Raw genomic sequence first — 25,175 nt, forward strand, 5'->3', positions numbered from 1 at the left:
TGTGCTACCCACTGCACCACCATGACGCCCCTAATATTATTCATATGTTTATAAATGTATAAGTGTGCGACATGTTTTATTTGTTTGTTGTCTAAAAAAAGAAATTTAAAAGCTATTTCTACTGCATGTTTCATTTCTAACATGTTCAATTAAAACATTTTTGAGGGGAAAAAAAGACTGGGTACAAGAGTTATTGAGATTTGCGCATAATTTTTTGTGGAACTCTGCCTTTAAGTAAGCAAGTAAGTAATTAAGTAAGCAAGTAAGGTCTATTTATTTCTACAGCACGGTTTAAGAACAAGAGTCACAAAGTACTTTAAAACAAAATTGTATAACGAGGACAAAAAAACCCCACATGACAGTTAGAGAACAGTTACGGTTAGAGAGAAATTACAGCACAAAATACTGAATTAAAACTATTTGAACAATTTCCCAGTCATGGGTTGCAGCTGTAAGGGCATCCGCTGCGTAAAACATATGCTGGATAAGTAGGCGGTTCATTCCGCTGTGGCAACCCATGATTAACAAAGGGACTAAGCAGAAATGAAATTGAACGAATGAATAGACATAAGCAAGTCGGTGCTTTTTAAAAAGGTCCACAAATCTCAATTTCAGCGGAAGAGGAACTCAAGTTGGGAGCAACTACTTTTGACTTTAATCTAGAGTTTAAAGGGTCGCTTAATCCAAAAATATATCTTCACCGACCCTGGCCCATAAGGCTATGAATAGAAGTGTCTGCTAAATGATTAAATGTAGTCTTAAAATCACAAATTAAGTTAGTTTTAATCACAAATTAAATTGTTTTAATGGAACCTGAGAGGTTTCTGTAGCTCTGAAGTCCAGAGAGTCCAGGAAACCAAATCTGGGAATATGCAAAAAGGTCAAAAACGCATCAATCGAGATATTACAAAAAAAAATCTTCATATAATAAACAATTTATAATTTCATTCACACACACACATAAAATTCAGCACAAAACTTTTGGCCTATTTCAGTTCACAGTTCATTCATTAATTTTAGGCTTAGTCCCTTTATTAATCCGGGGTCGCCACAGCGGAATGAACTGCCAACTTATCCAACAAACTGCCAATTTATCCTCATTCACACTCATACACTATGGACAATTTAGACTACTTAATTCACCTATACTGTCTTTGGAATTGTGGGGGAAACCGGAGCACCCAAAGGAAACCCATGCGAATGCAGGGAGAACATGCAAACTCCACATAGAAACGCCAACTGACCCAGATTTTGAGACGTCATTTATTTTAAAATAAATAAAAGCCTAAATTAAATCTGTTAAATCCAATAAGGGAATTATATATAATCATATTTTTTCAGATGAATATGTTCCGTTCATATTGAGGTTCATATTTTATTACCATATTTGATCTGGAAGCTTAAGATTACTTAAAAATATCTTTATATTATAAAGGTAAACCAAAGTCTTACACATCTGCACTGGCATGAATATAAGTAAACGATGACCATGATGATTTATTTATTCAAATATTTCTTTTTTCATTTTTAAGTGATCTATCACTTTAAAATGTGTTCAGCCCACCTGTGATCATAATGACTCGTATGCCAGCCTGTCTGCACATTCGCACCGCGTTCAACACCTCTTTTCTGGGTGGATCTAACATTCCCACACATCCCACGAATGTCAAGTCCGACTGAGAGAAACACATAAAAAACATTCAATTAACAGCAATAGTTAGTTTTCAGTCAACTTGGAATTACTTGGTTCTGAACGTATTTCTAGAACTAATCTCCACTAACTTGCTCACCTCATATTCTGAGAAGGCTGCAGAGTTCTCTAAGTTCAGGGTTCGGGGGTCTGGAGGTGAGTCCCTGGTGGCCATTGCGAGACAGCGAAGAGTATCGCGTCCCGAGCCCCATTCTCTAACAGTGCTCAAGAGCTGCTCCCTCAGGTCGGAGCTCAGTGGTACCCGTGTACCGCCACTGACCCTTATCCAGCGGCAACGCTCTAACACACTCTCTGGTGCCCCCTGTGAGGTCACGAAATAAAGATACAAACTAATACATACAAAATACATGCAGATTGATGGACAGAGAAAATTTCTGCTGTATTACATTTTTTAAAGGTTTGTATATCAAACAGTATAAAATATTAACTTTGTAAAAAAAAATGTAGTTGAAACCGGATTAACTTATTAAAATAAGTTAAAGTAACATAACATATGTTCAATATAATTTTTTACAATGTGCATTCCAAAAGTCAGAAGATTAATATATAACTGTACATACAAACACTTACACAGTAAAATTTTTATATAGCACTGTTTGGAGTCAGAATGAGTTTTTTAATTGAGCAATTTCACCTAGTAGCAGTGCGATATGGCTGTATATTGGCACTGGTGGGGGGTGTGTGTTGGAACGAGGCTGCAGTGACACCAGTGACAATATACAGCCATATCGCACTGCTACAAGTGTGATATTGCGTTTATACAACAGTTCAACGGCATAATCATGTATATAAAACAGTCTCAAAAGCCTTTAGTAAGAGGAACTACTTTCTTCTGCCATTCATTCACATCTGCAGCTGACGTCAGAAAAGCAGAAACCGCTGCTAATTCACCAACATCACTTTTCCCAACGTCAGCTAGTATTTTAATGATTCTCTAGCATAATGTCTAAAGTGATAACAAAACAGGTGATTTTGCTCACATTTTAGGATTATAAGGCTGAACGGCATGAAATGCCATCAGTCTACAGAGATTTCCCAGTATTTCTCTTTTGCAATCACAATGATTAACCCCAAAAAAGCCAAAGCAACTCAAACACTATCACTTTACTGTTGTGTTTGCGATATGGTAAGACACTAAACACATGCGGGCATTTCTTCTTTCTTTCTTTTTACCGAACTAGTCTGCAGTAACAAAAGCAGGACACTCATTAGAAACAAACAAATGGCCAACTAAGAAGTCAGTGTTATACAAGGAATGGCGAATGCAAAATACATACCATTTCTGATATGTGGGTCCCATCTCATACTCAATAAACTACAATTACTTTGGTATAAATACAGCATTACATCATAAAAAAGACTGAGATCGACTTGAATGTTACTCACCAATTTTTTTATGTTTTGATCAGCTGTAATTTGAAAATACGCTGATCATTTCTCTTCTAAGGGCTTTATTATGCTATCTCTGTTACCAACGTCAACCATCTTTGCTCTGCTCAATGACAGGCTGATGGCCGCCGATGCGCTTTCTTTCAGAAATTATAAATATTTAAAATAGGCACTGTCCTTATAAATAAACTGCATAGATGCAATCTAAACAACTACATTCTCGCCAAAAAAAGCCCCAAGAATAGATCATGTTGTCCAACTGCTGCAATATTTGTCAAACTGTAGTGAGTTTATTGATCTGCTGTCACTCTATGTGGACGGAGTAATACACGAGTAAAGAGGCTGTACAAGTGCTGTTATTGCAGAACATCGCACAGCTATCAGCCAATCAGATTCGAGAACCAGATAGAACTGTTGTATAAAGAAAAATATATTTAATTATTCAAATGCAAACATTAAATAAAAAGATCATAGTGAAAAATGCCTAATGATAGGATTACATTTTAAGATATATTGAAATAATCATATAATAAAATAAATAAATAAATAAAATAATAATAGAATGCAATAATATTTCACATTAGATCAATATTTCAACAAGATTTCTCTTAAACAATTTTATACATTTATTTTTATGCATATTTTTGGAAATACAGTTTAGCAACTGTCCAAGAAAAAAAAAGAAAAGAAAATCTTGAAGAAAGGATAAAAGCCAGACCTTGACAAACATCTTGGCACCTGAAGCAGAGCGAGTGAGTTTGTTTGGAGAGCAGAAAACAGACATGGATTTCCTGTCCCGAGAAAATTCCAGCGTCAGCTCTTTCCTCATTAACTGCTTTATGACCTGCAAGTGCGAGGGAGAAGTGGAGGCAATTTATTTAGGCTTTTTTTTTTAGAAATTAGTTTAGAAATTATTTTGAAAAGAGTTCTTTCAGGGTAAGAGAACAGGCAAAGCATTCTTGGGTGCTGTTTACACAAGTGCGTATATGTTTTGTCAAGGTTAAATCTAGCTTCTAACTAAGAGGTGCGTATACTCAAGCTGCGTCCCAAATCGCATACTTATGCACTATTCTTCGCCATTTTGTAGTATAAATAATGTAAGTAGTGTGTTCACAATGAAACTCTAAAAAATAATAAGTGCACTTTAATTACCCGGATGATGCACTCATTCAGCTGCTAAAATGAAGTGTGTTATGATGGACACTTCACGCACTCAACGACCGCAGGTTTGCTTTCGTAGCGGAAGGGGCTGAGCTATCCGGCGCACATGTTGAATAACTTTATTTATTTTGGATGGTGAAAGCAAAATTCTCCTACGAGAGTGATTATAGCGCCTCCCGATGGTAAATGCGGCAATACTTACGGCAGGTATTATTTGATAATTCGGTTGTTTATTTCACTGATTTGGCAACCGTCAAACGTCATCAGGAAAACGGTTTGAATTTCCGCTTAGTAAAAAAAAAAACATTAGTGTGCCATTTGGGACGACACTACATACATATACTATCCTGTTGAGTGTGTAAGTGCATAAGTAAATAGTGCATGAGTGCATAGTGTATAGTGTGCCATTTGGGACGCAGCTTCAGTCCTGGAGGGCCAGTGTCCAGCATTCTTTAGCTCCAACTTCCTTCAATACACCTGTCTTTTTATATCTAGAAAGAGCTTGATTAGCTGGTTCAGGTGTGTTTAATTGGGGTTGGAACTAAAATACGCAGGACACTGGCCCTCCAGGATCGAGTTTTGGCATCCCTGGTCTAACTAATTCCAGCATCTTCCATCCACAAAAAAGCCAAAGAGCCTGTTTTAATGCAAATTCTGTGGTTCTGTTTCAGTATACATCAGAGACGCCCAAACTAAGGCCCGTCGGCCAAAGTTGGCCCATGGTGACCTTTGATTTGGCCAGCCTTTTCATCTGAGAATCTTGAGAATTTTGTGTTGTTAACGTAATGCCTTTAATACACATTGTCATTTCTAATTTAATGTAACCTTTCAATGGTTTGTTTTATAGTTAAGCTAAAAAAACAAATGTTTGAATTAAATGTTTAAATTAAATCAATTTTTTTAAATGAACATATTGTTGCTCAACAGATCGAACACAATAGAAGTCCTCAGTGAGCAAATCCAGGCAAAGACAGGTGCAGCTTGACTAATGTATTTGGCATTAAACTCCATTGTGTTATAAATGGAACCCTTATGTTTTCATTTTAATAGGTTCATTATAAAATGGCAAAAAAATGTGTGTATATATATATATATATATATATATATATATATATATATATATATATATATATATATATATATATTGCATTAGTTAATATGATTAAAGAAATGTTTTCTATTTATTTTGAAATGAATGAGGAAATTATCATATTATTCTACAGTTTCATATATTTATCTTCAGCCCATGGCCCTCTAACCAGTTCGATATTTTGGCCCTTCATAAGAAAAAATTTGGGCACCCCTGGTATAGATGGACTGAAATGAGACTTTTGAAAATGAAGACGGGGCTATCCACAACCGATCTCTGATTAGCAGGGCCAGACGGAATCTGCTGACATTTTTAGCTATTTCTGCAGAGAATTTGTGTAAAAATCTGCAGATTTCTGCTGAATTATTTTGGGAGTATCCAGAGAAGTATCAGAACTAAAACCTTAATATATTAAATAAAAAATAATAATTTACTGAATAAAAACTGAATAAATTCAGATTTACACATTTACTCAAGTAAATAAACAGAATTAATAATGGGCTAAAAATCTGCAGAAATCTGGGGAAAATATGTGGAAAATCTGCAGAATTCTGCGCGCGCAGATTCCGTGTGGGCCTACTGATTAGTCCTCTGGAATATTGTGCATCGTTCCTTGATTGATCCAAGTCTTTCTCATATGGTCATTTGCCAAACTGCTAGTACGGATGCCTGGAAAATATTTGCACATGCAGTGAGTGTAAATGGTCACATATCACACTTTTTAGGCTTTTCTGATACGCATCACTCTGGGTTTTTACACAATTTCCTGAGTCAAATTTAAGCAATTTTCAAGCACTTTTCAGGTGCATTTTCAGACTTTTCCAGCACTTTACAAGTGTGGCAAATTACATTGTTAATTACACATTAGGGATGTGCGGAGAAGCCGGTATTTGTATTTGTTAAGGGGGGAAAAGTATTTGTATTTGTATTTGTATTTGAGTAAAATTCAAAATGGCGCAAAAATATATATTTTTTCTATTACACTTCTAATTTACATTATAGTGAAAGTATTGTTTAATTATACCCATTATATAAATTATAGACATACAATATTGGTTGTTGTTTTTGAACATGTGACAAGAAATGTCATTGAAAAGAAAATAACATAGAAGCCATTATCTCATCCATGGTTAAACCAACAACTAATAAAATACCATTGTGAATATTATGAACCCCACCACCACCGTTCTTGTTCAATGACACTGAATAGACAGAATAAAAACAAATAATACTTAAAAAAAACTGTTCTTCTTCTGAAAGAACTTCTTTCCAATGCACAGAATTCCAAAAACTAAAATTAACTAAATAAATCTAAATAAAACCCTGCCTGGGGGATCTGGCAGAACAAAAGTATTCTATATAATACTAAAAGATACAGCCCTGCTATTGTCATCTGCCAGCCACAAAACAGACACAAAGTTTGTTTTTTTTTTGTTTTTTTTTGTTTTTATGTTTGAAACTGACTTGCTGGGGCAGAATGTGGCTGTGTTGATGGTTTGGTGCTTGTGGAGGATTTAGCAGAGCATAGCTGTGCTGATTGAGGGGATTGATGCTTGTGGGGGGTTCACAGACAGTATCAGGAGAGGATGCTTTTAGTGCATGTGATAATACATTACATAGAAGGTTGCGCGGTGGCACAGTGAGTAGCACTGTCGCCTCACAGCAAGAAGGTTGCTGGTTCGAGCCCTGACTGGGTTCTCCCCATGTTGGCGTGGGTTTCCTCCGGGTGCTCCGGTTTCCCCCACAGTCCAATTACATGCAATACAGGTGAATTGGGTACGCTAAATTGTCCCTATTGTATGTGTGTGAAAGAGAGTGTATGGATGTTTCCCAGTGCTGGGTAGCAGCTGGAAGGGCAGCCACTGCGTAAATCATATGCTGGATAAATTGGTGGTTCATTCCACCGTGGCAACCCCAGATTGATAAAGGGACTTAGCCGAAAAGAAATTAATGATTATGCATAGAAGATGTTGACATTTGTAATAAAAATAAAATCTGTCATAATGTTGTATGAGCACTCACTGAACAGCAGGCAGTTGCTCTCTCAGCAGACGTCAGGCCTCTCAGGTCTGTGTCAAACACGTTCATCTTCTCCACCAGACAGCAGAGAGCCGTCTCTGTCGCTTCACCCACTTTTTCGAACACTCCTTTACTCTGTGATTGTCCGAGAGAGGAATTAGAGGTCAGACAATAAAACACAAAATGTATGTCCATGTCCGTATGCCTACGCACACACACAAACACACCTCATTGTAGTCCAAGGAAGAGTCGTTACACAGCGCACAGATAGAGGCCATTTCCACCAGCCCTTCATACTGACTGCAGCGCACCTGAACCCCATCCTTACTCCTGAAACACAGAGAAAAAGAGGGTGGAAGGGATTGGAGGAGGACTGCATGAATTAAGGAGGAATTTGAGAAAACAATGGGTAAAGTGAGAGAAAGAGGCTGATTAAGAAAAGAAAGCAAATATTTTGTGTGAAAATCATCAATCTCAAAAATGAAAATTCTGTCATTACTTATTTACTCTTGTTTCACTTATTTATTTCAAACCTGCCTGACTTTCTAACTTCTGTTGAACACAAAGGAAGATATTGACAGCCATTGACATCTATAGTACAGTAGGAAAAAAATCACTTGAAGTCAATGGCTGTTTTTTTTTTACATACTTCAGAATACAGTGCATCCAGAAAGTATTCATAGCGCTTTTTCCACATTTGTTTAAGTTACAGCTTTATTCCAAAATAAAATAAATTAATTGACTTTTTCCACATTTTTTTAAGTTACAGCTTTATTCCAAAATTAATTAAATTAATTTACATTTTACAAATTTTTTTAAGTTACAGCTTTATTCCAAAATTAATTAAATTAATTTATTTCCTCAACAATCTACACATAATACCCCATAATGACAACAGAAATTCATTAATGTTTACAACCACTTGAGTTTGAGTAAATAATGAGAAAATAGGCATTTTTCGGTAAACTATGCCTTTAAAGGGTCACGAAACACCAAAACACATTTTTGGAGCTGTTGACAGTCATAAATGTGCTAAAAACACTATTAGGGCACAAATATGTCACAAAAAAAAAAAGAAAATTGGTTGTTTTTGTGTTATTTCGAGCAAATTTGTTCTTGCAGTTAAAAACAAATTTATTAAAGCTGCGTCACGCTGATTAGATACCTGCGTTTAATCCAGCGTGGAGACTGGATGTCTGTATGGGAGTGCATCTCGACGTCTCTGAGTGTGCTGCATTCATTCATTGGAAAGACTTGGTTCAAACCAATCAGCGCGTTCCATTGTGTATGCAGTGCAACTTCATTAATATGCATGATAGCTTCGAAGACCTGTACCTGTACAGTGTTCACACGGCAGAGAGACGCCACGTTGTGTTGCCAAAACAAGTGGAAGAAGAAAAATTGTTCGGAGACACAGGTTTTCATTGTTGCTTTTATAATTTGATGCATTAAAGGTTTTGTTTTTATTTTCCCGCTATGAGAGCGCAGCTGGACTCACGTGTGGACTAGTGCATGCGATGCACAACAAAAAATACATGTCTAAGGTACATTTTTTACCCGAGAGCTTTTCTCATTTATAAATGGTGAAATACTCGTCTCCTTTAAAAAAGACGCGGCTCCAGTTGGTTTGGATTGTCCTGTCTCTACCGATTTGGTAAGCGATCAGTAATCTTTGTTTGTTTATTCAGATGGCACAGTTAGTTTGTATCATCAGCAGTACTCCTTTAGTGTTTAAAGACAGACCTTAGTCAAAATTATTTGGACTGAAAGATCCGCTGTAAATGCTGTATACATGTAAACACCGCAATCTAACGCGGTCTATACACACGCGCCATTCTAACGCTACCTAACGAGTGCATCTAAGTTACTAAGAAATGCGAAGGGGCTTTTTCTCTCATTCGCTATGCGGTATCAAAGATTGCATTAAAAATACACGCTTCCAGCAGTTTCTCAAATCAAATATCTCGTTTCAAACGAGGGACATGAATGAAATGTTCCTGAATGAAAGAGCCAAACTGCAGGTAAAGTCCACCATTTAATTTGAATTTGGCAAATAATTCGATTACTGATGTCCATGTAAACACAGTCACTGTCTTTCTGCCCTGTCTGTGTGTTTGTTTTGTCTCTGTGAAAATCAAGGTGTACCCAAACCGAAACTCACATTTTTATGCAAATTTTTAGGCTTTCCCTTCTCCGACACTCCCACCTAAATAGAGCTGGACACAACCACTTTCCTGACTTTTTCCAAACTAGAGGTGTGAAAACACCCTGCTAAAACGGGGGTTTCGTGGCCCTTTAAGCTTGCATTTACACTAGCATGTTTTCGTTTTAATATGCACAACGATTACTATGGTGAGGTCATTGTTTGGGTTTAAGGAAGGAGGATGGTGGATCAGTCGATCGTTCAGTCAGTCAGACGACAGCGGCCTCTGGTGGATTTACGTGAGAACAGCAAACGCGAATGGCACTTGCAAGAGAAATTTGAAATTTCAAAAAGTGTACACAGCGGCTTCTGGTGGATTGCGAAAACAAAAACTGCAAAAAATGTAGCTCCTGGGATGTATTTAGCACTCTCCAGAAATGTATAAAGCGGTATCTTTTCAGAATGAGCTGGAGATGATTTTAAAAATTAAATGATTAACTGTGGCATACTTCTTTCTCTCTTTCAGCACTAATACTAGATGTATTTTGCTCATGAGAAACACAATTAGAGTTAGTTTTATATACCAACTTTATCATTATAATAAAGTTATTGTTAGTTCTGTTATAAAAAAATAACATTTAAAGAATTTTCCGCTTTAAAATTTGACAAATGTTCTCTCTACACAACTGATTACCAGATTATCACAAATACCATTATAACGTAAAGTATATTACATATAAAGTATATACTACATTTTTGGTTGTACAGTGTAAATAAAAAACAATACGTAAAATACAGTGTAAGTGTAAATACAGTGTAAACACAGTGTAAATAAAAACAGTTTACAGTGTAAATAAAAAAAACATAGTATAAATGCCAGAATGAATGAGAATCATTTTCAAAATGCCATATTAAAAAGAAAATGTACTTATGTAGACCTAACCTGAACAAACCAAAGGTTCCTGTAACACATCCATGTGTGTGTGTGTGTCTGAGTAGTTAAATGCGAAATAAACTCACACTTCTCCTTCAGGAGCGTAAGTAGATCCAGTTACTGTAAACTCGTTCAGTAAACACCTCTCACCTGCGACCATGTCTACAATAAACAACTGCACGCACACAAACACACATGCACACACATGCATACACACAACATGATTAGTAAGTTTGATCAGTAACTTTCAAGCATCATTCCATGTTATTAATCTCCTAACTACCAAAACAGATTAATCCACACGGTTAGGATCCCTAAACAGCATTAGACACTATTGTTACATGTTACAGACGTACTTAAAATGATAGAATTGCTAGAAATATTAGAGTATAGTAAACACAAATATCTTTCTTACCCTGCTGACAGACATCTGGTTGGTGGTTAGAGTGCCTGTTTTGTCGGAGCAGATGACGGAGGTGCAGCCGAGTGTCTCCACAGATGGGAGCGAGCGAACTATAGCATTTTTGCGGGCCATGCGACGTGTGCCAAGTGCCAGGCATGTGGTGATGACGGCAGGAAGACCTGTGAGAAATAAGAATTTTAAAGAGAGTGAGTGAGTTAGTGGAGCACGGAGGGAGAAAATTAGCGAAAATTAACATTTTTGAAGCCATTCAGTCGATCTAGCTGGAGCACTTTTAGCTTAGCTTAGCATAAATCATTGAATCGGATTAGATCTTTAGCATCTTGCTCAAAAATGACCAAAGAACCAAATGTAGCTACATTGCGTACTAAAATAGACATATAATAAAAAGTTAGATTTTTCTAGGTAGATGTACAGTAGCTAAGAATTATAGACTCATTCTGGCGTAATATTCGAGGAACTTTGCTGCTGATTCTAATTCAATGATTTATGCTAAGCTAAAAGTGTTAATGCCAGACCCAGAGAGCAGCTGAATGGATTCAAAAATGATGTTTAACCCTAGAGGAGTTTTAAAATGAACATATTTACAAAAAAAAAAAAAAAAAAAAAAACGTGCAGTGTTCCTTTAAGCTTTGATGAAAATCAGGGTATGACAAAAACGCTACATACCGTAAAAGCATCTGGACTCCAGCTACACTTTTAATCAGAGATAGACTAGTTTTCTGGATTATTTGACAAACATGTAGATGGCTTTATAATTTGGGCTAGGTTTATTTGTTTATGCATATTTGTTTATCTTGTTCTTATCTGAATAATGGTAAAAATGAAAGGATTCACTGACAACTTAAACATGAGTTTTTTTCTTTTTATGCTGATGCTACACACACAGTTGAAGTCAGAATTATTAGCTCCTCTTTGAATAATTTTTCTTTTTTTAAATATTTCCCTAAGTGATGTTTAACAAAATTATTATTTTTTTTATATGTGTATTTACAGTTGAAGTCAGAATTATTAGCCCCCCTAAATTATAAGCTTTATTTTTTCCCCTAATTTCTGTTTAACGGAGAGAAGACTTTTTCAACACATTTCTAATCATAATAGTTTTAATAACTCATTTCTAATAATTTATTTATTTTATCTTTGCCATGATGACAGTAAATAATATTTCACTAGATATTTTTCAAGACACTTCTATACAGCTTAAAGGCTTCACTAGGGTAATTAGGTTAACTAGGCAGGTTAGGGTAATTAGGCAATTTTTGTATAGTGATGGTTTGTTCTGTAGACTATCAAAAAAAATATTGCTTAAAGAGGCTAATAATTTTGACCTTAAAATGGCTAAAACTGCTTTTATTTTAGCCAAAATAAAACAAATAAAACTTTCTCCAGGAGAAAAAACATTATCAGACATACTGTGAAAATTTCCTTGCTCTGTTAAACATCATTTGGGAAATATTTAAAAAAAGAAAAAAATTCAAAAGGGGACTAATAATTCTGACTTTAACTGTATATTTAACAAATAATAATACATCTTTATTTTCCACATGTCTGTATAATTTTATAATCCATATTTGCATTTTTATGCATTCTTAAACTTTTGGACACCCACAAACAAACAGCTGGATGACAAGTACTTCTAAGAAATGTATATTTGAATAATTTGGCCTTATTAAGTCATCTTAACACAGCCGATTTAAGGCAGCCCTAAAGCGGGTCTGTGTCTGCTCAGAATTCAGTGTAAAGTTGCCATGCCACATTAAACAGTTTATGTAAATACACATTTTTGAAAACGTTATTTATTTGATATTAATTTCAGTTTTGGTTTCTGTGCCGCCTTTGCTTGCTTTAAGAAAGAAAGAAAGAAAAAGTGTAACATTTGCACACCCTCAGGAATAGCAGCTACAGCCAGAGCCACGGCGATCTTAAAGTAATATACAGCTCCACGCAGCCAGCTGCCTCCATGCACCGGGTCATTGAAGTGACCGATGTTTATTCCCCACACTGCCACACAGATCACCGTGATCACCTTCACAGAAAGACAGACAGAACAAAAGCTAAATAATGCTCACACATTTTCCAATAAAATGTATCCTGACGGTCATATAGTGGATAAACAAGTATGTCGCTAAAATCCTGCAGTAAAAAACACTTTCATTTTTGTAATTCTGTGATGAAATACTAGATATTAGATTAGATTACATTAAATGTTATTGTTATCGGGCAAAGTACGCATCCAATAAAGTGCGGTTATATATTACTGAAATACCAGTACAAGTGCGAATGGAATGAGGTAAAGATAGACCAGTTCAATCTGGATGGCAAGGAATAAAAATATGGTTTGGTGTAATTATAATGAGGTGTAAATGGCAGATGACAATTATTTCGCAAATGGCATTGTGTATAAATAGAGATGTAGCAACTGAGTTCATGAATAGTAAAAAATGGGTAAAAAAAAAGAGCTGAAATAGCCAAAATAATGAGGTGTGATAATGAGGAACAAAAATGGCATATTATCATTGCAGTGCCCTAAAAACACACTGATATCAAGTATACCAGGAAACAGCAATACTATAGCAGGAATATGTTGTTTTGAATGTGCAGTGTTTTAATTGGTTGGAAGGGTTTGTGTTTGTACTCCAGCAAGTTAATTCTCTCTACATCCTGTATATAATACATATAAAGAAATTATTATAAACTTAAGTAAGTCCAGACTGTAGACTTTTTTTGATTTTTTATTTCTGTGCAGAATTTTGTGTGAAAAATAATTATAATAAATCTAAAAGAATCTGCAGAATGATTTTAAGAGTATAGGAGATGAAAACTAGACATATTAAATGAAGAAATAACTTATTAACCATCACCCATTATAGACATTCACTAAAAGACAAAGAAAATATTACTTTACTCATTGTACTTTGCATAAATCATCAAAATATTTGTATATTATTCCATAATGTTACTGAAATTAATATTAAAACTGAATACACATGTATATACTCACATATACACTACCTGACAAAAGTCTTGTTGCCTATCCAAGTTTTAAAAACAACAAATAACAACTTGACTTCTAGTTGATCATTTGATATCAGAAGTGGCTTATATGAAAGGCAAAGGTCTCTAGACTATGCTTATTTTACCAAAATAAAGTATGATCTTGACTTGATTTTTATTTATTTAATTAGGACAGTAACGTCTGACTTTGCTTAGACAAAAGTCTTTTCACTTAACAGAAAGAATGTGCAGTATAGAATATAAAGTTATGCTGCAGTGGAAAAAGAATTAATATTGTTTATGGCTCCCTTGAGCTTGGAGGTCTGCATCATACATCTCTGCAATAGTCAAATAACTCATTAATGAAGTCATTTGAAATGGCAAAGAATGTCCTTGCAGTTCATCAAGATTCTTTGAGTTCATTTTTAATGCCTCCTCCTTCATCTTACCCCAGACATGCTCAACAATGTTCATGTCTGGTAACTGGGCTGGCTAATCCTGGAGCACCTTGACCTTCTTTGCTTTCAGGAACTTTGATGTGGAAGCTGAAGTATGAGAAGGAGCGCTATCCTGCTGAAGAATTTGTCTTGATACCTCAGGCTGTTGATGTTGCCATCTACTCTGCAAATCTCTCGCACATCCCTATACTGAATGTAACCCCAAACCATGATTTTTAGTTCACCAAACTTGACTGATTTCTGTGAGAATCGTGGGTCTATGTGGGTTCCAGTAGGTCTTCTGCAGTTTTTGTGATGATTGGGATGCAGTTCAACAGACGACGCATCAGAAAAATCAAACTTATGCAACTTTTCCAAATGATCAACTATAAGTCAAGTCATTCATATTTGTTGCTCTTACAACTAGGATCGATGACAAAATTTTGTCAGGTAGTGTATGTAAAAAAAATGTAGAATATATTTAAAATGCTGGACTAATTAAGCTGCATTTATTGGAAATATATATTTAGAATATCTAAAAAAAATCATCACAATTAGTGCTTTGTTTTTCATGCAAACAACAGAAAAATGCTCTGAATTGCACATGGAATATAGAGAGCTTTAGTTTAGTTGACAACTTGACAAAGAAATGGGAGTAAAAATTAAAAAAAGAGTAAAGATAAAAAAAAAGAGGGTCCTACCATAGAGAGCTGTTCTCCAAACTGGTCTAGTTTCTGCTGCAGAGGAGTTCTCTCTGGATCTGTGGCTGCCATCTCATCTCTGATCTTCCCAATCTCTGTGTGCACGCCTGTGGCCACCACAACACCTATCGCTCGCCCCGCTGCAATGTTCGTCCCCTATGGAAACACATAATTATATCAGTGTAAGACGTGTGGAAGGCTTTGAATTGAAAACTTATAAAGTAATTGGTAAGGATAGATGTAGTTTACAGTATGGAGCAAACATAAACTAGATTAGATTTATCAAGCTTAGGACTTGTTTAGGGCATAAAATAGACACCAATCAAGAGCCAATTTGGCTTTTGGAAAGTGAATAAAACATTACTATTGGCAAGAAATGATTATTTTGGGGGAAAATACAATAAAAATCTTGAGGAACACACTAAATAATGTTGTATTGTCAGCAATGAAATACAAGTCAAAGTATTTAGAAATCACTACTTTCTTCTTTATTTGTATTTATGTTTTATATATATATATATATATATATATATATATATATATATATATATATATATATATATATATATATATATATATATTAAGGGTGTCACGATCCTCCAAGTCCTCGATTCGATTGCATTTTCGATTCTAAAGGCACGATTTGATTCGATTTTCGATTATGAATAATTAATTAATTAATGACCAATTAATTATTTGTAGCCTACCGTTTAAACTACCTGACCTGCATGGTCTTTGTTTTACCCATAAACAAATCATACAGTAAATGAATAAAGGCAAGATACACACATAATTACCACCTGTCAATCACTTTTTTCTGCGAGACTCGTGAATAGGCAGTCATCTGTGTCGTTATAATGACGTCGGTAAAAAAAGACGCACAACCAACAGGGACCAGCCAACAGTATCTGAGGTGTTCGCTAAAATGACTAAGTACAAGTGAGTGAAAGATTGAAGCAGTCGTGAAACTGCCTGGACCTGCTGTCTCGAGCGCATGGCTGTGAGTGCGTCTGTGTCTGTGTGGTCACGTGATGTGCATTTTCAGAGGTAGAGAGGAAGGAGGGCTGCTCAGAAATGCTACACGCCACTGTGGATGTCAAATCGTTGTCGTTCTAAAATGCCATTTAAAATATAATATAATATATATACATATATATATATATATACATATATATATATATATATATATATATATATATATATATATATATATATGTTATATAACAAAATACTGTTTGGCTGATTCTAAACTTGCCCACACCTGGCAGCTGAAGCAAAAATTTACATTTTACAACTGGTGTATATAAAATATTTCAAGTAGCTTCACTCATTGTCATGGTCCTCCAGGTCACTGTTTATGCTCCTGTCCTTACATGGTCAAGCATCCATTAGATTTTCTCGGCAGGAAAGAAGTAATGGAGGCTTGTGTGTGTGTGTCTGTGTATGTGTGTGTATATGTGTGGAGTCTTTGAGGCTGGTACTCTCTGGTCATTATCCATCTGGGAGCTCAAAGCCTGTGTGATGTGATGACTCAGTCCATAGCCATGTGGGAGCAAACAATATGAGTGATGTTTTATTCAACACACAGGCTCGCCACTACCGGACATAATCCACTACACAAACAACAATGCACAGTCACATCTCGTACGTCAAATCCAAAACCTAATCATGTTAGGAGACAGAAGCCGGAGATAATCTTACGGAGAAGAGCATGTTCTTCTTGTCCTGGTTGACGGCACGAGGGTCAGGCACTGGGTCTGTGTGTTTAAGGACGGATACAGACTCCCCTGTCAGAATGGACTGGTCCACTCTCAGAGTAGTAGAGCGTATGGAGGTCAGTCGGATGTCTGCTGGGACTTTATCTCCAACTGGAGGAAAGAAGAGGTGCAAAAAGAAAAAAAAAGTGCAAACAAGTACACTTGTCATTTTGTTTGAGATTTAAAAGCATAACAGATGAGCATAATTTGCAGAAATGTAACTAATGTGTATTCAGTACAAATGCTTAAAGGAGAGCTTTTATGCAAAAATCACTTTCATAAGGGCTTTAAAAAGTTGTGTGGCAAGACTGTACCAATACAGCCAGCCTCTAATGGTAAAAATGTATCAATTCTATTTTTTATAATCACCCTTGATAAAAAACAACACTTTGATTGACATTCTCCCTTTGTACGTGTCATCATAGGTGGGAAAGTCCCACCCATTAGGGCCTACTCACACTATGCCATGCGTACCGTGCCCAGGCCCGTTTCCCGGATCGTTTGAGAAGTGTGAGTGCGCTGAATCGGGCTCAAGCACGGTTCACTTGGCTGGCCCTGGCCCGGTTGGAAGAGGTGGGCCTGAGCGCGGTTCACTTGGGCTTTCACTTTTGGCTTAGGCAACTGTACATAGTGTGAGTACGGCCTTAATGACAATCACTCTCTCATAAGCAAAGACAGCCCTGAGTGAGAAGCAGCCATCTGCCATTAAAGTTTTAGCACCATACCTGATATGGATAATGTCAGGGACTAAGGCCCTGTTTACATTGCCGGTTAAATGTGGCCCAATTCCGATTTGTTTGCTTATATGTGACACGGATCGGATCTGTTCTATGGCCGTGTAAACACGAAAAAGAGATCGTTTTCAGGCCTCCTTCAAATGTGGAAATAAATCAGATATAAATCGGATATGTAACAATGCGACTGTCATGTAAACAGGCAGATCTGATTTATTGAGGCCTTCCATTTTATATGTTAATAACCTTGTGACAATGTGGTGCTTCTCCGCGGTTTAATGACATAGAAGAAAGAGCGTGTGTGGAGACACCAATGTCGTAATCAACATCAACAGAGGAAACATGGAGAAGGAAAGAAGTCAGGTGCACAAATTCCTCTGAATGGTGGAGGACACCATATATAAACCATAGGTGCAAGCTGCGATGACATCTCTTCACCACCTCCACCTCAAAATCATTTTTAAGTTGGGCGAACGTTGTATTGTCACTTTTGCTTTTTGTCGCTATTTATACACATAGAACAACTCTATTCTCTCTAACACCAGTGCGCACACAGGCAAAGGCTACATCTTCAGCTACACACACACATCAGGGCTATACCATTACATAAACTGCATGGGGGTAGATCTGGACTGAACCATTCACTGCTTATACTACGCTTCGCATATTTTGCAGAGCTAAAAACAAGACAATTTTTTCCATCGTGGCTAGTGTGGCACAGATGCTAGAACCTCGACTTTTATGCATGCGCGACATCGTAAATGGTATGGCAAGTTTAACACAAGAATTGGATATGTGTCACAATTAAAACAACATGTAAATGGACAGGCAAAAAAATCAGATATAGGTTACAAATCGGAATTGGGCATCAAGACCTGACAGTGTAAACGGGGCGTAAGAGGCGATATAAATGTGTAATTTTAGGATGCACAAATGAACACCATAGACTCCTTCTGAGCAATTTCCATTGACATTTTCATAATCTGCCACTATGCTGACACATAGGCATTAAAAGCTCCGCCTTCTTTTGAAAAGAGGACAATCTTATTTGAATTTTAAGCGACAGTCACTAAAATGGCACAATTTGTGTCAAAGCCTAAAACAGGCAGTTTCAAAGAGTTATAAAAAATATGTGTGTGGTATTTTGAGCTGAAACTTTACATACACAGTCTAGGGACATCAACAGCTAGTAAAAAGAAGCATATTATGTACCCTTCGAAGGCTTCTGAACACCATCAAAATTTTTTGGCACATAATGTCAGTGAGAGACATTTTTCATCATTCATTTCTGAGAGATTTTCACTGGCAGAATGAACATGCAAAATCACTCCTTGACGTTAAACGACACTTAAAGAAAGACAGAAATATCTCAGAGCAGAAGTGGTGCAGGGAAAAGTCTTGGGCTAAAGAAAAGTCTTTAAGAAAAAGCACTCAACAACTTTGGGCTAAAGTGTTTCAATAATACATAGCAACAAAACAATATAGGTTAACAAAATACATTTTTGAACTCATCTAAAAGTACTTGTAATATTTATCTATTATTTAATCTCTTCTACCTGTGTGATTTTTTGGCATTTTGTTTGGAGATAAAAATCGGGATGACCCAACGCTAGGCAGGCGTCAATATCGAACGTCGGACAGTTCTAAGTTCACACTTAGCTGATGATTGATAGTAAAGCTTGTTTGGCATGCTGTCCCAGGAGAGCCCTAAGCTCATAAAATCCTCAAGCCCGGGGCTTCCTCTCGTTTGCAAGGCGAGAGGGGAGTTTGAGCTCAGGTAGATCTCGAGAACTCCCCCGCTGTGGTAGCTAATGAACAGATAGTGATTGCTCTTAAGAGATAACTTCTTATTAGGAGCATGTCTATGGTGCCGATTTGGATTAGTCGATTAACTTAAGTTCCATGTTTTTGGATGGTGGAAGGAAACTGGGGGAAACCCACGTGAGCACGGGGAGAACGTGTAAACTCCGCTCAGAAATGTATGGCGGTTTAAAAGGTTGATTCAATGTTGGATTTTAGCCACTTTCCAACTAAAATATCAACGTCATTTTACGTCGTTATTGGACGTCAAAATAACATTGTCTTTAAACACAGGTGACCTAAATCTAACTTATTATTAACGCCTTATAACACTGTGTCTGCTGGGATAATGACTGTAGAGGGCATTGTTTAAAAACAAAATTACAAAATGCAGACTTTAATTAAGTGTTTTAATTTGAATTCAGTTCACAGATATCTTACATTATCTGCACATCTTTACATGATGTTATTTCACAGTTCAGAGTTCACCAAAATTGAATGCAGTGACTCCATATGAACAGAAGTCAATGAAAAAACTGTGTAACTTAACTGACCTTATATTTAGAAAACCTTTAATTCTTGAGATGTTCCCATTTGCTATCAATAAAAGCTATAAATCGAGTAAACTAGTTAACTGCTTTAAATAACTAATGAGTTTTTATTTTAACAGCGAGGCCCTGAGGTTTCAACTGAAACTCTGCTATTTAGCACCTCATTCTTTACAATCTATCTTTGGAAACCAACGTCAGTCAAGATACAGACTGACGCAAAAAAAAGACCTCAACCTTATTTTTATTCATTAGCTTTGGGAGTCTTAGAATAGATCAGGCAGAGTGGCAGGCCAAGACAATTCAGAGACTGGGTCTTAACCCTTTCTGTCAAATCTGATATTAAAGACCACACAAAAAAATAATCAAACTGAAATTTCTTCAAACTAAAATGTTATTTGTTATTCTTCAAATATCCAATGTTATTTCAGAGCCCTGACATTATAATCAGAGAAAAAAAAGTCATCAGTGTCACATGACAAAATGCAGAGACTATGAATATTATTCATTCATTCAGTTTCTTGTCGGCTTAGTGCCTTTATTAATCTGGGGTCGTCACAGCGGAATGAACCGCCAACTTATACAGCATATGTTTTACGCAGCGATGCCCTTCCAGCTGCAACCCATCTCTGCTAACACATACACACTCTTTTACACTGACACTAAATTCACTACGGTCAATTTTAGCATACCCAACCATGAATATTATTATTATTGTTGTTAATGTTCAACTACTACTACCACTAACTAATATTATGTACTTTAAAAATGACATGAGTAAGTGTGTATACATATAATTTAAAATGGTAAAATGATCAAATTTGACAAATCTCCAGTAGTTTGTAATACTATGCTGTATGTTTGTCATTTGACATTTCTGTCATAAAATGGAGGGCAGATATTAAATATTTAGCTATTTACATTTCGCCTCACACTATTTCACCAATTGAAAACTGAAAGTAAATACATATTTAGCTTTTGTTTACAGTAAAGCCTGTATTCTTTGATTGGCCACCTCGGTTTAGTTTAGTTATTTGTTTACAGGGGCAAGGAACATTAATAAACATTACTGTAAAATGAGCCAGAATTAGCCAAGAATGGTTATTTTTCATCTGTAGACCCTTGACAGAATGATAAAAAGCCACAGCTAAAAATAGAAACAAAGCATAATAACACAAAATACACTATCGTATATATACATATAAATATATAACACAAGTTAAAAACAAAGATAAAGCTGACAGAAAAAATATAATAATGAAATAAAACGAAAAATAAAACGATGGCCATTGATGAGCGCTTTTAGTAACCTATACATGACGTAAAGGAATAATTCACCCAAAAATAAAAAACTTTTCTCCATTTTCTCAACTTCTATTAATTACCTTCTTCTGTTGAACACAAAAAAAGACATTCAGAAGAATTATATAAAACAATATATACAGCATTCTTTAGAATATCTTCCTTTATGTTTAACAGGGAAAAAAAACTACAAACAGGTTTAAAACAGGTGGAGAATGAGTAAATGGTGGAAACATTATCATCTTTGATTGAACCATCCCTTAAAACATATTTTAAAGCATCAATGTTACAAACTTACAGTATGTGGACAATTTGGCCATTTAAAATGATTATAAGGGACTTGAAAATCTGTTTAAAATCTTAAATTGTGTCTTTGAATCCCAGATTTTTTATGTGATCTTTTAGACATTTTGTATGTAAATGTACACTCACTGGCCACTTTATTAGGAACACCTGTCCAAGTCAAGACGATCTGCTGCAGTTCAAACCGAGCATCAGAATGGAGAAGAAAGGTGATTTAAGTGGCTTTGAACATGGCATGGTTGTTGGTATCAGGTGGGCTGTTCTGAGTGTTTAAGAAACTGCTGATCTAGGATTTTCACGCACAACCATCTCTAGGGTTTAAAGAAAATGGTCCAAAAAAGAGAAAATATTTAGTGAGCGGCAAATGCCTCGTTGATGCCAGAGGTCAAAGAAGAATGGCCAGACTGGTTCGAGCTGGCAGAAGGCCAACAGTAACTTAAATAACCACTCGATACAACCGGGGTATACAGAAGAGCATCTTAGACTGCACAACACGACCAACCTTGAGGCAGATGGTCTACAGCAGCAGAATACCACACCGGGTACCACTCCTGTCAGCTAAGAAGAGGAAACTAAGGCTACAATTCATACATGCTCACCAAAATTAGACAATAGATGATTGGGAAAATGCTGCCTGGTCTAATGAGTCTCGATTTCTGCTGCAACATTCGGATAGTAGGGTCAGAATTTGGCATCAACACAATGAAAGCATGGATCCATCCTGCCTTGTATCAACAGATCAGGCTGGTGGTTGTGGTGTAATGGTGTGGGGGATATTTCCTTGGCACATTGTGTCAACTGAACATTGTGTCAACAGTACAACATCCAACCCTGTACTAGTAAGATGTACCTATTAAAGTGGCCGGGGAGTGTATATAAATGAATTACAGACTGAACTTTGAAGTGACCAAATCATACTTACAAATGCAGCCACAAAGGACAGTCAAATTAGGCTGATTGCCAATTAGCAGCAAGGACGAGGTCAGACAATTAAGACTTTGATGTGAGTTTTCAAAGCAACAGGAGGCAACTAACAGAGTTAGCAAGACGCTAAGTGCTCCAATCGCAGGTGCATCAACACACTTTAATGCATGTTGGAAAATAGTCTGCTACCAGTAATAAATAACAATAAATCTGGAAAAAGCACTGACGCAAAAGGAACAGTGGCAGCAAGTCACAGCTCACCCACAAGAATGGTAGAACAGCTCGGTGTATATAACTGGCCAAATGCCCAGGCGCAGTTTCAAAAAGATATAAACAGTACTCAATCAACTAAAGACTATGTGAACCTGGAATGTGAGACAGTGGTTTTTATCAGAAACTTTTTAGTAACTGGTTAGTCTGATTAAACAAGTTTAACCATTGATTAATGAGGAAAATGAACAATCTGATGAGGATTTTTCATAAGGTTTGGATAGAAAGTCTTGACAGTTGTTACGTCAGATAATCACTCTGCATGGTTTTTGGGAAAAATCCAAGTATGCCAAAATAGTAACTAACAAAACTGTGGGAACAGCTGGCTGTGTTCTTGAGAAATATCTTTAATGCAGGAAAATTTGCTGGGCACATTTGATTGACTTACACAAACAGTCAGAACACAACTATCTTGATTCAGCATTATCCTAAAATATATCCAGATATATCCTTTGACAGCAGACCTCTTTATTTGTCTTTTCGGAAACACATGTCTAATGTTTTTACTGTAACCTCAAATAAATGAATTAGTTTAACATTAATTATAAATCACTACAGCAACATAAATGAAACATATCAGCGTTCTGAAAGTCTCTCAGGGAATTCAATTGTGGCAAATAATAAAGATGAGAATCAAATAAAAAGAGATCCAAATATCTAAAACCCTGTTTACATATTTGTATTGTGTATTTGGTCGATCAGATCACAAGTAAACAAGAGTAACCCATTCCCATTTACACCTGGCATTTAAATGCATATCTTTGTATAGGCATTCTCTCCTATTTAAATCCATTCATTCATTCATTTTCTTTTCGGCTTAGTCCATTTATTAGTCTGGGGTCGCCACAGTGGAATGAACCGCCAATTTAGCCAGCATATGTTTTACGCAGCGGAAGCCCTTCCAGCTGCAACCCATCACTGGGAAACATCCATAGACACTCATTCACACCCATACACTATGGCCAATTTAGCTTTTAACTCAATTCACCTACAGAGCATGTCTTTGGACTGTGGGGGAAATTGGAGCACCCGGAGGAAACCCACTCGAACACGGGGAGAACATGCAAACTCATCACAGAAATGCCAACGGACCCAGTCGAGACTCGAACCAGCGACCTTCTTGCTGTGAGGCGATCGTGCTACCCACTGCACCACCATGACACCTCTTACAATCCAATTATGTGATATAAGTCGTGTTGTCAAAAATATCGATGTATCGATGCTGAAATACTTAAAATGAAACAATATTAGTTTTGGTTAGTATGAATACTGGCTTTGCTTTCTCGCACGTTCTTTTCTCACCAACAGGGAGATAAAAAATGATTAATAATAATAAGACTTTAACACTTTTGTTTTAATCAAAAAATAAGATGAGATTGCACTAATTTAGTTTTTCTTTTGTAATTTATTGCCTTTTAGACTTAAGGACAACAGACAAACCTGATATACAGTTGAAGTCAGAATTATTAGATCCCTTTGAATTTTTTTCTTTTTTAAATATTTCCCAACTGATGCAGAGCAAGAAAATTTCTACAGTATGTCTGATAATATTTTTTTCCTTCTGGAGAAAGTTTTATTCATTTTATTTCGGCTAGAATAAAAGCAGTTTTTAATTTTTTAAACACCATTTTAAGGTCAAAATTATTAGCGCCTTCAAGCTATATTTTTTTGATAGTCTACAAAACAAACCATCGTTATACAATAACTTGCCTAACTACCCTAACCAGCCTAGTTAACCTAATTAACTTAGTTAGGCTTTTGAAGGTCGCTTTAAGCTGTATAGAAGTGTCTTGAAAAATATCTAGTCAAATATTATTTACTGTCATCATGGCAAAGATAAAATAAATCAGTTATTAGAAATGAGTTATTAAAACTATTATGATTAGAAATGTGCTGAAAAAATCTCTGTTAAACAGAAATTGTGGAAAAAATAAATAGGGGGGTGAATAATTCTCACTTCAACTGTAACCATTATTTTTTTCCTATTTTAGTTTATTTGCATAATTTTAATGTTGCTGAATTAATTTCCCATGGTATTGACTAGTTTTGAATATTAATATTTTTCAATTTTGTGACAACACTAGACATAAGCTTGCACGATTTTCCTTGTACTGTACAAAAACGCTCTAATTATACTTTGTTTGTCAACATTCATAGAACTAAAATTGCTAAATCTACTAAACATGCTTAATGCTTTATTTCCGGTGAGCTCTACTTTCAAAAATCTAATTTGTAGTAGAGCTGCACAATAATGAAAAAATTTGACATTGCGATAGAGTTTTTCTGCAGTATATAATATTGCAAATATAATCATAGTTACACTCAGCACAAATATCATGTGTTTTGAACTGTGGCTCCTGGCCAACAATAATATCAACTCAACATTGCAGATCTTGCCATATGACTATTAATACACATTGCCATATCGATAATATATGTGTGCAGCCCTTATTTGTATTTATTTTTTACAAACGAAAAAACTTTAAATATATTGGAAACTACTAAGAGAACATTCTGAATCAATGGCAGTTTAAGCT

General features: G+C 36.0%; 1 protein-coding gene across 1 annotated transcript in view; it reads right to left on the reverse strand.

Moving 5' to 3' along the window:
* The window catches only part of si:dkey-28b4.8, a 52,401-nt gene that overhangs the window by 18,917 nt on the left and 8,309 nt on the right, over positions 1 to 25,175 (reverse strand). Inside the window, exons 7-16 of the mRNA XM_679135.10 lie at positions 16,702 to 16,868; positions 15,001 to 15,156; positions 12,753 to 12,894; positions 10,863 to 11,029; positions 10,534 to 10,622; positions 7,598 to 7,700; positions 7,374 to 7,505; positions 3,819 to 3,944; positions 1,791 to 2,012; positions 1,565 to 1,676 (exon numbers count right to left, since the gene is read on the reverse strand). Of these exons, the coding sequence (XP_684227.1) occupies positions 1,565 to 1,676; positions 1,791 to 2,012; positions 3,819 to 3,944; positions 7,374 to 7,505; positions 7,598 to 7,700; positions 10,534 to 10,622; positions 10,863 to 11,029; positions 12,753 to 12,894; positions 15,001 to 15,156; positions 16,702 to 16,868 (1,416 nt within the window). The remainder of the gene's footprint in view (positions 1 to 1,564; positions 1,677 to 1,790; positions 2,013 to 3,818; positions 3,945 to 7,373; positions 7,506 to 7,597; positions 7,701 to 10,533; positions 10,623 to 10,862; positions 11,030 to 12,752; positions 12,895 to 15,000; positions 15,157 to 16,701; positions 16,869 to 25,175) is intronic.

This window comes from Danio rerio, chromosome 1 (assembly GCF_049306965.1).
Source record: "Danio rerio strain Tuebingen ecotype United States chromosome 1, GRCz12tu, whole genome shotgun sequence".
Taxonomy (NCBI): Eukaryota; Metazoa; Chordata; class Actinopteri; order Cypriniformes; family Danionidae; genus Danio; species Danio rerio.